Source organism: Ictalurus furcatus, chromosome 16 (genome assembly GCF_023375685.1).
Source record: "Ictalurus furcatus strain D&B chromosome 16, Billie_1.0, whole genome shotgun sequence".
Classification (NCBI taxonomy): Eukaryota; Metazoa; Chordata; class Actinopteri; order Siluriformes; family Ictaluridae; genus Ictalurus; species Ictalurus furcatus.
Window position 1 is genome coordinate 23,530,881 of NC_071270.1, and position 13,367 is coordinate 23,544,247.

General features: G+C 38.7%; 1 protein-coding gene across 1 annotated transcript; it reads left to right on the top strand.

Annotated features, from left to right (window-relative positions):
* Positions 1-308: 308 nt before the first annotated feature.
* On the top strand, positions 309-12,308 carry snx24 (sorting nexin 24). Its single transcript, XM_053644763.1, has 7 exons — positions 309-2,568; positions 2,854-2,937; positions 5,618-5,722; positions 6,757-6,851; positions 6,960-6,989; positions 7,312-7,376; positions 8,839-12,308. Exons 1-7 carry the CDS (start codon positions 2,320-2,322, stop codon positions 8,907-8,909), a joined length of 699 nt encoding a protein of 232 aa, XP_053500738.1. The 5' UTR covers positions 309-2,319; the 3' UTR covers positions 8,910-12,308.
* The last annotated feature ends 1,059 nt before the right edge of the window (positions 12,309-13,367 follow it).

Consider the following 13,367-nt stretch of genomic DNA (forward strand, 5'->3'; position numbering starts at 1 on the left):
TCCGCTTACCTCAAATGAGCCAAGTGCAAGATTTGTTTATATTCGTTGCTTATATGATGCATATAACAGCAGCTTATGAACTGCATCTAACTGCATGCCAGAATCAACACACACACACACACGCACACACACACACACATATCTTAAATGATCTCATTCGGCTGAGTGAAATGAACATGTTGTCTACATTTAACTGAATTTTATTTAAGTGAAAATCTCAAATATACAAATAATAAAACCAAATGAGTTTTATTATAAAACCATGATGTGTTTTTTGTTCTCCAAAATAAGAAAAAAAAACAAGCAAAATTATTCAGTGAATCGACCTAATTTTCTGGTTCATTCGTTCCTCCAAGAAATGGAGGAATTTCACTTAAAAGATTCGTTCGAATTGATTCGTTCAGGACTCAGGACTTGATTTGAATTACAGCAGAGGACATCTTATTGAACTTAGAACAAAGACCTGTTCTTGAAGAATAGAAGATTATAGTCCATTAAACCAAAAGTACAGATACATTTATTAAACTGTAGATTATTATTCTGAGGCTTGTGGAGGCCTGAGTAGCCTAAAGAAGTGTCAGGGTTCCTCTTCACGATGGTGAAGATGACGTGTTCATTTTTTTTAATGGCTTTGGAACGTTTGCTTTATTAATTCAGTGTTTTCCTAAAAGAAGGAAATCTGGAGCTTTGGTGTCAGAATTGAGTCAGATCAATTGCTTGAAAATATTAAATGCATTACTCAGAGCGATTTATATTTGATTTCCATTACTGCTTTTGGAACTCTTTGGCTATTTGTTTCTGTTGTCACATCCAAATGTGGAAAAAAGAAGCGAGATGTCCGCACACTGAATTTACAGCTCCAAACTATTTTTTTTTTACGGAAAGCGCAACGTTTCCACCATCAGGTCAATTCAGTGTGCGGACATCACGGTTCTTTTTTCCATATTGTTATTTCTGTTGTCCTGCACCTGAGCGTAAATTAGGGTGCGTTGGATGTCCTTTTTTTTTTTTTGTATATTTTTGTCACACCCAAATATAACATTGTTTATGTACAAGTAAGGAAATTGACTGAAGTAGCTTATTCTTTCAATGTGTTTAGGATATTAATTTTTAGATAGCCATACATAGCTGGATATACACAATATAGCCAAAGTTTGTGGACAGCTGACCATCACACCCATGTGCGAGCCTTCTCCAAACTGTTGCTCCAAATTAGAAGCACACAACTGTATAGGATGTCTTTGTATGCTGTAGCAATTTCCCTTATCTGGAACTAAAGCCCTATTCGGACAGGATTAGTTTTCAGGACATAAAGTTATTGTTACTACGGATTTGCATGGGATAAGCGATTTCTGTAGAAATTGCTGAGATGGGCATGTCTTCATCGTTTATATGCTGATGACCCATCACAGCAGCCCTGTGCGTCATACGCAACATGGTGCTGCACCTCAGTGTTTAAACATAACACAGACTAAGCAAAAGAAAAGCCGCAACTGGATGAGAGCTGAAACTTTATGTTTAGTTTCAGTTTGGGGAGAATGATGTTATGAAACGCTGTTTGAACAAATGGTACATAATCACTCCATTTGGGAGGAGATTTTTCAAACCTTCCTAGAAGAGTGGCGATCACTATGTGAAGGGGAGAACAAATCTTTGACAATAGTGTATTTAAACATCCATTTTCCATGCCGCTTATCCTACACAGGGTCGCGTGGGAGCCTGGAGCCTGTCCCAGGAAACTCGGGGCACGAGGCGGGGAACACCCTGGACAAAGGGCCAGTCAATCGAACGGCATAATCTCACACACATTCACACACTACAGACAATTTGGTAATGCCAGTCAGCCTACAACGCATGTCTGTAGACTGCGGAGAACCTGGAGGAAACCCCTGAAGCAAGGGAAGAACATGCAAACTCAGGGCGGAGGTGGGATTTGAACCCCCAACAGAGGTGTGAGGCATATGTGCTGTATATCCATCCATCCATCTTCTATACCGCTTTATCCTTTTCAGGGTCACGGGGAAACCTGTGATTGGCATGTCTACAGTGTCCATAATGCATGAATGGGTGCATGAATGGGTGCATGAATGGGTGTGTGACTATGCCCTGATATAGATTGGCATTGTATCACTATTTGCTCCCTGGCATAGGCTTCAGGTTTCCCATGACCCTGTAGGATAAGCGGGATAGAAAATTAATGGAAGCTATTTGACTACTGATTACTACATTTGTTTCTTTGTTATCGTGTAAATCTTAACGCAATAAAATGACTCACGTGATTTAAAAACAGGCGGACGCGATGACTGCCTAAATAGCCCTATGTGCTATGGACTGCGCATGCGCGACAGCGCACTCTCCCGTATCGCTCGGTTTGTTTTTGTATCGGCCGCCCGCCGGTTTCCACTGAACCTGACAGCCAGCAAAGGGTCAACAGGACATATATTTTACTCCTTATTTTATTATTTGTTAAATCAGTTATATATATATCACATTTCTAGAATGCATCCTGTATCCGTGTTTATCCCTTCTTTTCGTTCAGAGGACAGCGGTTCTGAAAAAGGCTACACGGTGAGTTATTATAAACCTGTTTAACCTGAATTTTGGTTTTTAGGTTTTGTTGGCATAACAAAAACAAAATATATATATATGTCTAAATTCAACATAAATATACACACAAGCTGATAATGAATTAATTAAGTCAATGATTACACCAGTGTGTGCGCGTGTCCTGTTCTGAGATTTATTATTTATTACGCATGCTGTATTATCCAGTTTGAATTGACGCTAAAGCCCGTGCTGCCTTCATTAGCTTCATGCTGTTGTTTGTTTGTTTTCATTTTTTTGTTCCGTCAGGTTTTTAAGATCGAGGTGTTAACGAGCGGGCGGCAGCACACCGTGGAGAAGCGCTACAGTGAGTTTCATGCTCTGCACAAAATGGTGAGCTTTTTCATTTTCACTCAGGAGTGTACTGTCCCTCGGTACTTTCTGTACCTGCCTTGTAGTTTGGTGGTTTTCCGGTGAAAACACCTGCGTTCGTGTGCAGAGTTCAAGTGCGCACAAAGTCAGTAGCAAACAACAAGGTTTTCCTGGCGGTTGCTTTTGAGATGTGGGTTTCTAATTCACGGACAATGCTGATGAAAAATACAGTTCAGATGAATTTTTAACCTTTCATGGTTTCCTTTTGATAGTTTGACACATCATGTATCACAGTAGATTTTATATGGCCTTGTGGCCCTGCTGAAAAAACACTACACATACCACTACAAACCACCAGCTAACTATTACCATTATTGGTATCCACTAGACATAACATGCCACCAATAGAAGGCAACAAATTACCAGTAAAGAGACCATTACAGTTCAAATTCGCACATTTAAAATCTGTATACCGTGTTTATATGTTTCTGTAAATCTGTTTTGAGACAGTGTCTATTGTAAAAAATGCTATCCAAATAAAATTGAATTGAATTGAATACGGTTTCCATTAAAACCAATACAATTCTCATTAAAGCATTACAAATTCTAGTAACCCTCCTAGTGAGGGTTTCTGTTGGGGTTTTTTTCAGCATGGGGCCTTCTTTTTAGGAGTGCCTGATGGGTTAATCCCACAGGAGATTGTTACTCAAGATTGCCAGCTCTTAAAAAAATAAAATAAAATTTAAAAAACTCTCACAAATGCCTTAAACTGAGTCACAATTTTCTTGTATTTATCAAGAAACTGTGATGCACACACACTTCTGCAGTTTGTAAATAAATTTTTAAAAAATCATATTCTGGGATGGACATTATCCATCCCCTGATCCCCTTTTCCCTCGCCCAAAGTTTGCGATGTTTTCTTCCAAATTTATACAATTTACCTGGCATTCCAGTGGTACATCAGAAGAAACACATTGAATGAATCTAGCGAAAACATTTTGACCTGATTTGCCTTAATATCCGTGTAGTTCCCACTACACCAGAAATGGTCCTGGGGGCCGGATTCTTGAAAATCTTCTTAAGATAAACTCTAAGAAGGTCGTAAGTGCAATTCTTGGAAGAAAATTTTTTTTTTTAAGTAGTTCTCAAATATTTTCTTAAGAATAAAATGATAGTAGTGTAATAGCTACTTTAAAAAAAAAAAAAAAAAAAAAAAAAGGATAATAAATTGATGCATTTAAAGGTTGGCAGTATTGAATTTGTTGTAGCAATCGCTTCCTGGTCATTTATTTGAACGTGCAGGGCGTGAGATGTGTTCGTTTAACAACATTAATGAACATTAACAGTCACAGGAGAATTTACCATTCGGCTAATTCGACATGGAGGAGAAGAAAAGAAACAACTTCAGTAGGCAAGGGCTGGAGGTTCCTATCAAGGAAACATGGATATCATGGATAGACTATCTGCACTTACACTTTCTCTTTGTTTGATGTATAGCATGTGTTTGCAGAAGTTTCGATTGTTAACTTGATCTTGGCGCCCACAGACTTGGCCCAAAAATGCATCACCTGCAGACTTGCTTTTTCTACCCACAGCTTTGGTCAAAACTAGCTGAATATAGCGTAAAACATGAACCTGGCAACCCTGTTCTCATTGGACAGGACATTTTTTTTTCTTGGTAGTTTGTTTCCAGTGGTTCATTGGGCCCCATTGTCTACTCAGGGCCACAACCACTCCATGACGCTTTGAGGATCCGTGTGTTGGATGGGATTTTAGGCTCTCAGGGTTGCACGGATATAAAACAGTGTGTATCAGCCGAAAGTTGGAACTCGGTAGCAACTAAACTGAACCTTAATCACTGTGTCTCTCTCGCTCACGCTGAGTCACACTGAAGGAGACGTAGCCTCCCACACCTCAAAGATAGCACTTTTTCCTGAAGCCTTTTGAGTACAGCACTAAATTATTATTATTCTACGACTTAAGCAGCTCCAAATCGTGACATAACGGCTCGACTGCCTTAAATGTGTGTTTCATAATTCAGAGAGGCTCTTTGGATCGTCTCAGACGGAGAGATAAGCACCCATTTACTCAGGTTAAACCGTGCTGTTTGGGGATTTTATATTGTTTAAGCTTTTTTTTTTGTTTTGGGTTTAAGCGTAATCTCCTAAAGTGTTTATTAGGAGAGTATGAGACATGCAGCCTGATGACTGGGAGTGTGGGGCGGTGTATGATTATCATTAAGGGTGTGTGTGTGAGTAACGTCTGCGACTTGCTCTTTCACACATGGTTTCACAGATGTTTCGTTATCAGTGGTCAGATAGTGTACAGTGGATATAAAAAGTCTGTCAAAACGGCAGGTTTTTGTGATGTAAAAAAAAAAAAAAAAAAGAAACTGTTAAATCAAGTCAACTTTTTTCTCTTTTTCTTTTTCACCTTTATTGTGAAATTGCCTCATATAAATATCAAGTGACAAACACCCAGAAATGATTTTGGGTAAAAAAAACAAAAATCCCTGCTTTGTAAGCTCTTTGCAGCCCATGGCTTTTCCAGTTGGATGTTAATGGGGTGTGTAGACTTTTTATATCCACTGTACACACAAATGTTTTACGCTTCTTCTGCTCATGGTGTTAAATATTACACGGTCCTAACACAATAACACAGTCGTACTACACAATTCGGTGAATTTGTTCCTTCCTTATAGCTAAAGAAGATCATTAAACCTCCGGAGCTTCCATCAAAACATGTGAGGAACTGGATCCCTAAAGTTCTGGAGCAGAGAAGACACGGTCTTGAGCTTTACCTTCAGGTACTGAGACGTTCGGAGTTTTCTACACATGGGCCCTGGGGCTGTATTCACAAAAATAAGAATATGATTACAAAATATTGTACAAATATTCTTAATGTTTTTTTCCTAAGTTAGAAAATAAGAACATGGCAGTTAAGAAGAATTCTTAAGAATGTTTTGTGAATGTAGCTCCTGATCAAAGACGAGTGTGTCATTTTAAAAGAATATGTTAAAATTTCAACAATTTCTCATCCACCAAAAGGTGCTTGATGACTACTGTTTGATTTTCTGGGTCGGTTTTTTGTTTTTTGCACAGGAGCTACAAGGTTTAGCATTACGCAATATCCACGTCTAAATCACAACATATTTAAGCCAATTAAATATATCATTATAATCCCAACTACTCATTTTACAACTCAACGTTCAAATTTGGGGCCACGCCTCCTCTCTGTGTACGATGCCGATGCGTCCGTGCAGTCTGTTTTTAGCTCTGCTATATTTGTGTGATATATAGCGTCAGACCTCAAATAAACAAGGCAGTTTTTAGATACTGAACAATGCCACAAAGCCGTTTGAGGAAAGTGTGATGATTTATGCATGCGGTTTACCTGATGCTAAACTGGTAGCTCTGACATTACAGTACTTGTGGCGGCTGTGGATCAGGTGGTAGAGCGGGTCGTCCACTAATCGTAGGGTTGGCGGTTCGATTCCCGGCCCACGTGACTCCACATGCCGAAGTGTCCTTGGGTAAGACACTGAACCCCAAGTTGCTCCCAATGGCACGTTAGCGCCTTGCATGGCAGCTCTGCTACCATTGGTGTGTGTGAATGAGACACAGTGTAAAGCGCTTTGGATAAAAGCGCTATATAAGTGCAGACCATTTACTTGTTGGCTACATTAGCTTCAAAGCTTCTGTGTCGAACTTGAGTAACACATTTTTGAGCCCCAAACATCTCTTGGACAACGACTACATTTGAGGAGCTTCTGTAGCTTTTTGTCTTCTCGATTCTCGCTCTTCTGTGATGACCGTGTCGATGTGTGTTGTTTTTCTGTAGACTATAATCATGGAAAACGAGGTCCTTCCTAAAATATTCCTGGATTTCCTCAACATCCGCCACCTCCCGTCCCTGCCAAAGGCCGAGAGTTGTGGGTAAGGACTCGCCGCTAGTGTGTAATTTTGGGAAAAGGAGAATGGCGCCAATCTGAACGTGTCAAGTGTTAGTAGTCATTTTTCACCGGTTTCTTCTTCTGTTTTCAGATCGTTTGAAACTGAATCCGAGGACTCATGGTATGGCTGTAATTTTATATTGTATGAAATATAATGTCTGTGTTTCTTCATTTTTATATATATATATGAGACTGCATTTAACCAAATATATAATTTGCATTGTAAGCATTATATTTCTGGAGGGAAAAGGTCTATGTGGAAATGTCCTTGTGTCCAGAATTGCAGCGTCTACAGTATTCATGTGACGCACGTAGAAAGAGAAATGTTGCAATGAGTCATGTATGTCTCTCTCTCTCTCTCTCTCTCTCTCTCTCTCTCTCTCTGTGTCTCTGTCTTGCCCTTCCTTCCTTATATCATAATTCTGTTTTCCTTCCCTCTGCAGTAAACTGACACATCAGCCGGCCCTGCTGTTCCTGAGGGACCCCTATCTACTTCCTGCCTCTAACGGTACATATACACATCACTTCAAATGTAATTTAATAGTCCGTTATTTAAGACGTCCGTCATCCTTAGACTTAATTTAAAATGCAGGTTACGCCAAACGAAATAAACTAGACTATACACGTCGAGGTAAGTACAAACACGAAAAATAAAAATACCTGCTACACTAATTAGGGGTGTAATGATGCATCGTGACGCAAAAATGTGACCTGGAAATGCGCGATTCACATCATGGACATCAGCATTGTATTAATTAAACATGTTCGATACGTAAACGACTTTGGAGCTCTATTTCTGCTACAAAGCTCATTGTTTAATTTGATAATTTCCCCAGACTCACAGTTTAAAAAAAAAAAAAAAAAAAAAAAAAAAACAATCAAGATTTTTTGGGAAAATGTATAAATGTATTTATTTTTTTAAGATATGGTAAACGTGTAGTTCGTTTTGTTTACAATATTAAACCTAATAGCAAGTGTACATAGCAATTTTTTAATTTTCATTTCATACAGATAAAAATGCATGATTTGCATGATTCAGAAATAGAAAAAGGAGTCTTCTCGGTAATCATTTTTCTTCATTGTTCAAGATTTTGATTCTGAGAATCGGAAATCATGAAGCTGGTATTGTGAATCGAATCTACTAACATTAAAGAAACTTCTATGTAGCATTTGTTGTATAAATCATTTTCATTTCTAAGCGGACACAATTTAAGGGGGGTATGTCTACTGTCTGGGGCGACATGGAAGGGAAAATCCACCCTCGGTGATTTTCATGTTGAAATTCTTTTGAATAAACACGCGATCCTTTATTTTTTATTTTCGAATGAAATTCCGAGTTGACTTTTTGGACTTCTTTCATCGACACGGTGCTGTATTTTCACTTTGGTTACCGGTTTCCTACGTGTTGTTTGACTACCTGTAGATAGTGGTGCAGTGCGATGCAGCGGCGCTTTAGTCCTTTAGTGTCTCGCCTCCACTTCACCTGTACACTCTGCTCAAACAGATCAACTTCCAAAGCTTTAAATTTAATGCTAATACCACCATCAATCAATGGCATCACAATCATCGTATCATAGGTTGCTAACTAGCCGAGCTGAGCCTCCGCGGTAACATAGAGCGACTATGCCGTACTGCTGCATTGCATTCTGGGACAATCCATCAAGTCTAATGCTTTCCGCAATGTCTCCAGTACATACATGTTGAATTTCTCATTAGCAGAACATATTTAATGTGTTTCAGGATAGATATTATGTTATGTAAATGAATTTCCCATCATACTGAAACATCATTGTTCCTCACCAACCTCATGAAGCTATAGCGTCTCTTCTTCTAAAAAAAAATACAGATGTTTTTGGTTTTGTTGTTTTTTTGGCAGCACGGCACTGATCTGTTCCTCTTCGTTGCATTGGGGCGTTACACATGGCAGGGTGACAGTCCGTCGCTCAAAATGTTTTTCTTTTCATTTCCAGACACGTTTTCGAACGTCATCACTGAAGGCGTGATTCATGGAATATTCTACCCAGACCTGCAGCCGAGGTAGACCAGCGCTCTCTCCGGCCAAAATATAACACCTCAGTTTCACGGACAAAGAGGCATTTATACTCTAATCATTTACACAGACACTACAAGAACCTAGTCACAAAGTCCACACTCTTTGTTTTGTTTTGGGGTTTTTTTTCTTGCATGAATAAGGCCCAACATTGTGAATTTATTGCACATCAGCAACTTTTTAAATGTTGACAGTCTTCTTGTTCCATCCAAGAGAAAAACAAGCTGACGTAATTGTGCTACATTTGTGCTGTGAAAAATCTTACTATATCAGAGAGTAGAGCTGGGTGATAAGAAGAAGAAGAAAAAAAAAGAAGAATATTTTTGTGATTAAAGCTATTCAATGAAACTATTGATATTTTTCATAAAATATATTAAAGGTGCAGTTTGTAATGTTTAAAAGTGTTTCCAGACCTGTAATAACCACATGGTCTCAGATATAGGTGTATCGAAATATTGATCATTGGGGAAATTTGGCATGCAGTGGATCTAGCTATTTTCTTTATTTTAGATTTCCGTTAACATTTCTTCTGGTGCAGAACTTAGCTCCGCCCACTGTGCCTTTTCCTTAAACGGTAACTTGCAAGACAAGCGTACTTGCAGCAGAAAGACTGGTGGTTGGACGACATTGGGGGGGGGGACGATCGGCAGCATGTTCGTTGTGAGTGTAGTTCACCTTACCGACAATAGAGGGTGCTAAATATTGCAAACTGCTCCTTTAAATAGCCAGAAAATATGTAGATGTAGGTTAAACAGAGGCATTTTGAATTGAATCAGTTTCAGTTGATTTTATATGAATTGCACTAGACTCATGATGCAGGAAGCCCCACCTTTTTTTTTTTGTTATTTTTGAACCAGGCATTCTGAAATTAGCTGCTAGCAATGTGTGAAAGATTATATCTGAGCTCCAAGAGTTAATTTGACCAAATGACAATATTGAATTATCATAGATATATTAAAAAAAAAAAAAAAAAGATTTATTGGTATTGATTATCACCCAGCTCTGTCAGACCTTTTTTTTTTTTTAAAAAAAAAAAATTAAATAAATAAAAAGTGCTTCATTCACAGATCGTTAATATAGCCTAACTATTACGACTCATGACCCGTACCTGTTCAATAGAGAGGGATGTACTGACCTTAGAGAGGGGAAATATTTCCACTTTGGACCAAACATACTTTTCACAACTGCGGAGTATTCACTGAGCCTTTATACTAAACATTCTTTCATTGACAATGTTGGATAACTTACCTTAACTGTAGTCGTACCAATCATGGCATTTATGAAGAAGGGAAACTAATCACAAACTCTTGAGATTCTCCAATTAATTACTGCAGCTGCTAGAAACTGTGAAAGAGAAGTTTATCCGAGTGTATAGTTTACGGGTCTCAGTGTCCAGTACATGAGGTGGAAATGGGGGTTGGTTTTAAGTGAGACTCGGCGAAACAGGATTCACTTCCTTCTTCGTTCACTTGAGGTGATTCTAAAAGAATAGCTTAAAAAAAAAAAATAAAAATCATCACTTACCCTAAATGTAGCCAGTCAGCCAAGATATGTTTGGTGTCAGTTGTTAGCTTCTTGGCGCTATGAAGCTAACATAGTTGGTCTATTGCTGCATTTGACTCGACGTCATTTTCGCGACTTCCGTGCACAAAGGGGAGGGCAGGGGGTGGAGGTGTAGGGACGTCTCCACGTTCGTCCGTTCTTTGCAACAATCTAGAATTGTGTTGCGTGTTGTGTATTCTCCTCCTCAAAGAGCGTACTGTATAGTCAATATTATAGATTTAACAAGTGAATGTCTGTATGGTGATTGATCTAAAGCAATGGTCACCAATCCTGTTCCTGGAGATCTACCTTCCTGAAGACTTTAGCTCCAGCCATAATTGTGCCCACCTGACCATCTTAAGAAGGTCTTGATCAACTAATTGTGGTTGGAGATGAAACCTGCAGAAGGTAGATCTCAAGGAGGAGGCTTGGTGACCACTGATCTAAAGCAAATACATGCGTATATACATGCAGAAGTTATTTAAAGATTAAAAAGTGCTACTTTATTGACGTTTGCTTTACTTTCATGCCGTGAGAAGCCATGTTGGTTTGACTTCACACTGTAAACCGGAAAGGAACTCGTACTTGAGAAGACCACCTCAAGTTGACTAGTAGGAATTTCAATTTGAGGGGATATTTTTTCTTGGACGCTTTTCCTGGTTGGAGGTTTACGTTTACATTTGGCAGCTCCCTTATCCAGATCAACGTCCATTTATCTCATTTATACAACCGAGCAGTTGAGGGCCTTGTTCAAGGGCCCAGCAGTGGCAGGTAGGCAGTGAACTAGCATTTAAACTCACGACTTTCTGATCAGGAGTCCGCTTTCTTAACCTCTGAGCTACCACTTCGAGTCAAACGCAACATATAAAGATGAGCAACGATTCCCCATGTATCTGAACACTGGAATGTTATACTGGCAGCCATATTGGCCAGCTGGAATCGTTTCTAATAAATATAGACTAATACTGCGATTTAAGTCATGACAAGTCTATGAAGATTTGGCTAGAGAAGCAAAAACCATCTTGGCTGATTGACCACATTTAAAGGAACTTTAAAAAATAAAAAAAAATAATTACAATTGGTTTTCTTGTTAAATCGTTCCTTTAGATGTAATTATGCCAAATATCAGGCATCGACTCATGTTCAAAACTGCTCTAAATAGTGTGTAGGGGTGGGTGATATGACAAGGGTGTCATATTGTGATACTCTTACACATCATGTAGTGTGCATCATAATACTTGCCTTTGCTAACAAAGCACGCCAAACAAAACAGTAGAGCTACTGTATACGTTTCTATGAAAATACGTAACCAAGATCATGATGATGAAGGAAGTGATCGGTTAAAAAGGTGGATTTTAACGTCCAGACGGCCCAACGGAGTCGGTCAGTTCTAGACGAGACCCAGGACGATACCCTGAGCAAAGTATCATGTACTCGCAGGCTGTTCTATTGTCTTATACCACAGCGCTGTTGAATTCTCAATTCTGATTGGTCAGAAGGTGTTAAAGGAAATTATTTAACACCAGATACTAGCGCAGCTGCAAATCACGGGTTTATATTAACGTGTGCATTCCGATATGTCCTCGTTTCCATAGTAACGGCTAATCCACAGGGAGTCGCACGGCAGACGCTCCACACGAACGGATCTTAAAAAATGTGTGCAAGTGTTTATATGGTGAATTTTTTCTTTTCTTTTTTTTTTTCTATGAGATGTTTACCATTTTATGGAAGGCGTCTCCAGTGGGAGCACTTTGTAACAGTCAGTAAGGTTTCCGATACAGGAAAGTCTTCAAGACAGAGGACTTGTCGTTGTTTTGTTTTGTTTTGTTTTGTTTGTTTTCGTATCAACTTTTTTAAAAAAGAAGAAAAAAAAAAAGGGAGGCTGGTGAGAAAAGCTGCTATAACGCAAGTGATAACAGGAGCGAACTTGTTTTTCCAGAGACGATCATCAACATTAAATGCAACTATAAATAGAATTGAGTGTCAATGTTTAATAAATACATTTTAATACTTGGGGAAATTGCTGTGGTACAAGAGGAATAAAACACGGGACGGAGTTTAAGAGGAAAATGATCAACTTGGAAACTGTAGGAACTCTGCTTCATCACACCACTGTGGTGTTGGTTATTTTCCTATAGCAGCACACCCCCAAGGGTTTTATTCCTTACTTCATCCAACCCTAATAACATGTCAGCGTAGATTTATCAGAACTGAAATAATTACATGCGGTAACACTAGTTCACGATGTATCGGATTGAAATTTGGTCGAGTTGTCTGAAAGTGCGACTCGACACCGACACTAACTACTTTTAACAATGTATTTATAGCTGACATCTTGTTTTGGTTGAAAATTGTAACATTTCTGAGCAAATTTCTTTTCTTTGTTACTATTCAGCATTTCTGACATGAATGACATTGTGATTTTTGTATATGTATGTACTGTGTGCCATGATACTCAAAAGCCCAGGGTTCCTGGTTACTGTCGACTCTGAACCCTGTGTAAAGCACTTTAGACAGAATCATGATTGTTATTAAACTGTATAGTATATTTAAAAAATAATAATAAAAAAATAACAGCAATAAAATAGTACATTCTACAAACGAGTCCTGTCACTTACATTTTGTCATGTAAAAATACATTATATTTGTATAGTTAAGGTAAAAATGATTCACATCAGATTGTAAACATATTTCTCATACTATTACAAAATGGTCTCATTTTAATATAAAACTTGGATTATGGGATTGCCTTAATCATCTTACTCGAAGGATACGTCTGATGTACGATCAGCCATAACGTTAAAACCTCCTGTCTAGTATTGCGTAGGTCCCCGTCAAAACCGCCCGGACTCATCAAGGCATGGACTCCTCTTAAACATCCTTTAAGTCCTGTAAGTTGCGAGATCG

Excerpts from the sequence above, each read along its gene's own strand:
- snx24 (XM_053644763.1), top strand. The coding sequence starts at position 2,320 with ATGTGCTATGGACTGCGCATGCGCGACAGCGCACTCTCCCGTATCGCT. Across the intron at positions 2,569-2,853 it reads GTTCTGAAAAAGGCTACACG|GTTTTTAAGATCGAGGTGTT; the intron begins GTGAGTTATTAT and ends TTGTTCCGTCAG. Across the intron at positions 2,938-5,617 it reads TTCATGCTCTGCACAAAATG|CTAAAGAAGATCATTAAACC; the intron begins GTGAGCTTTTTC and ends CCTTCCTTATAG.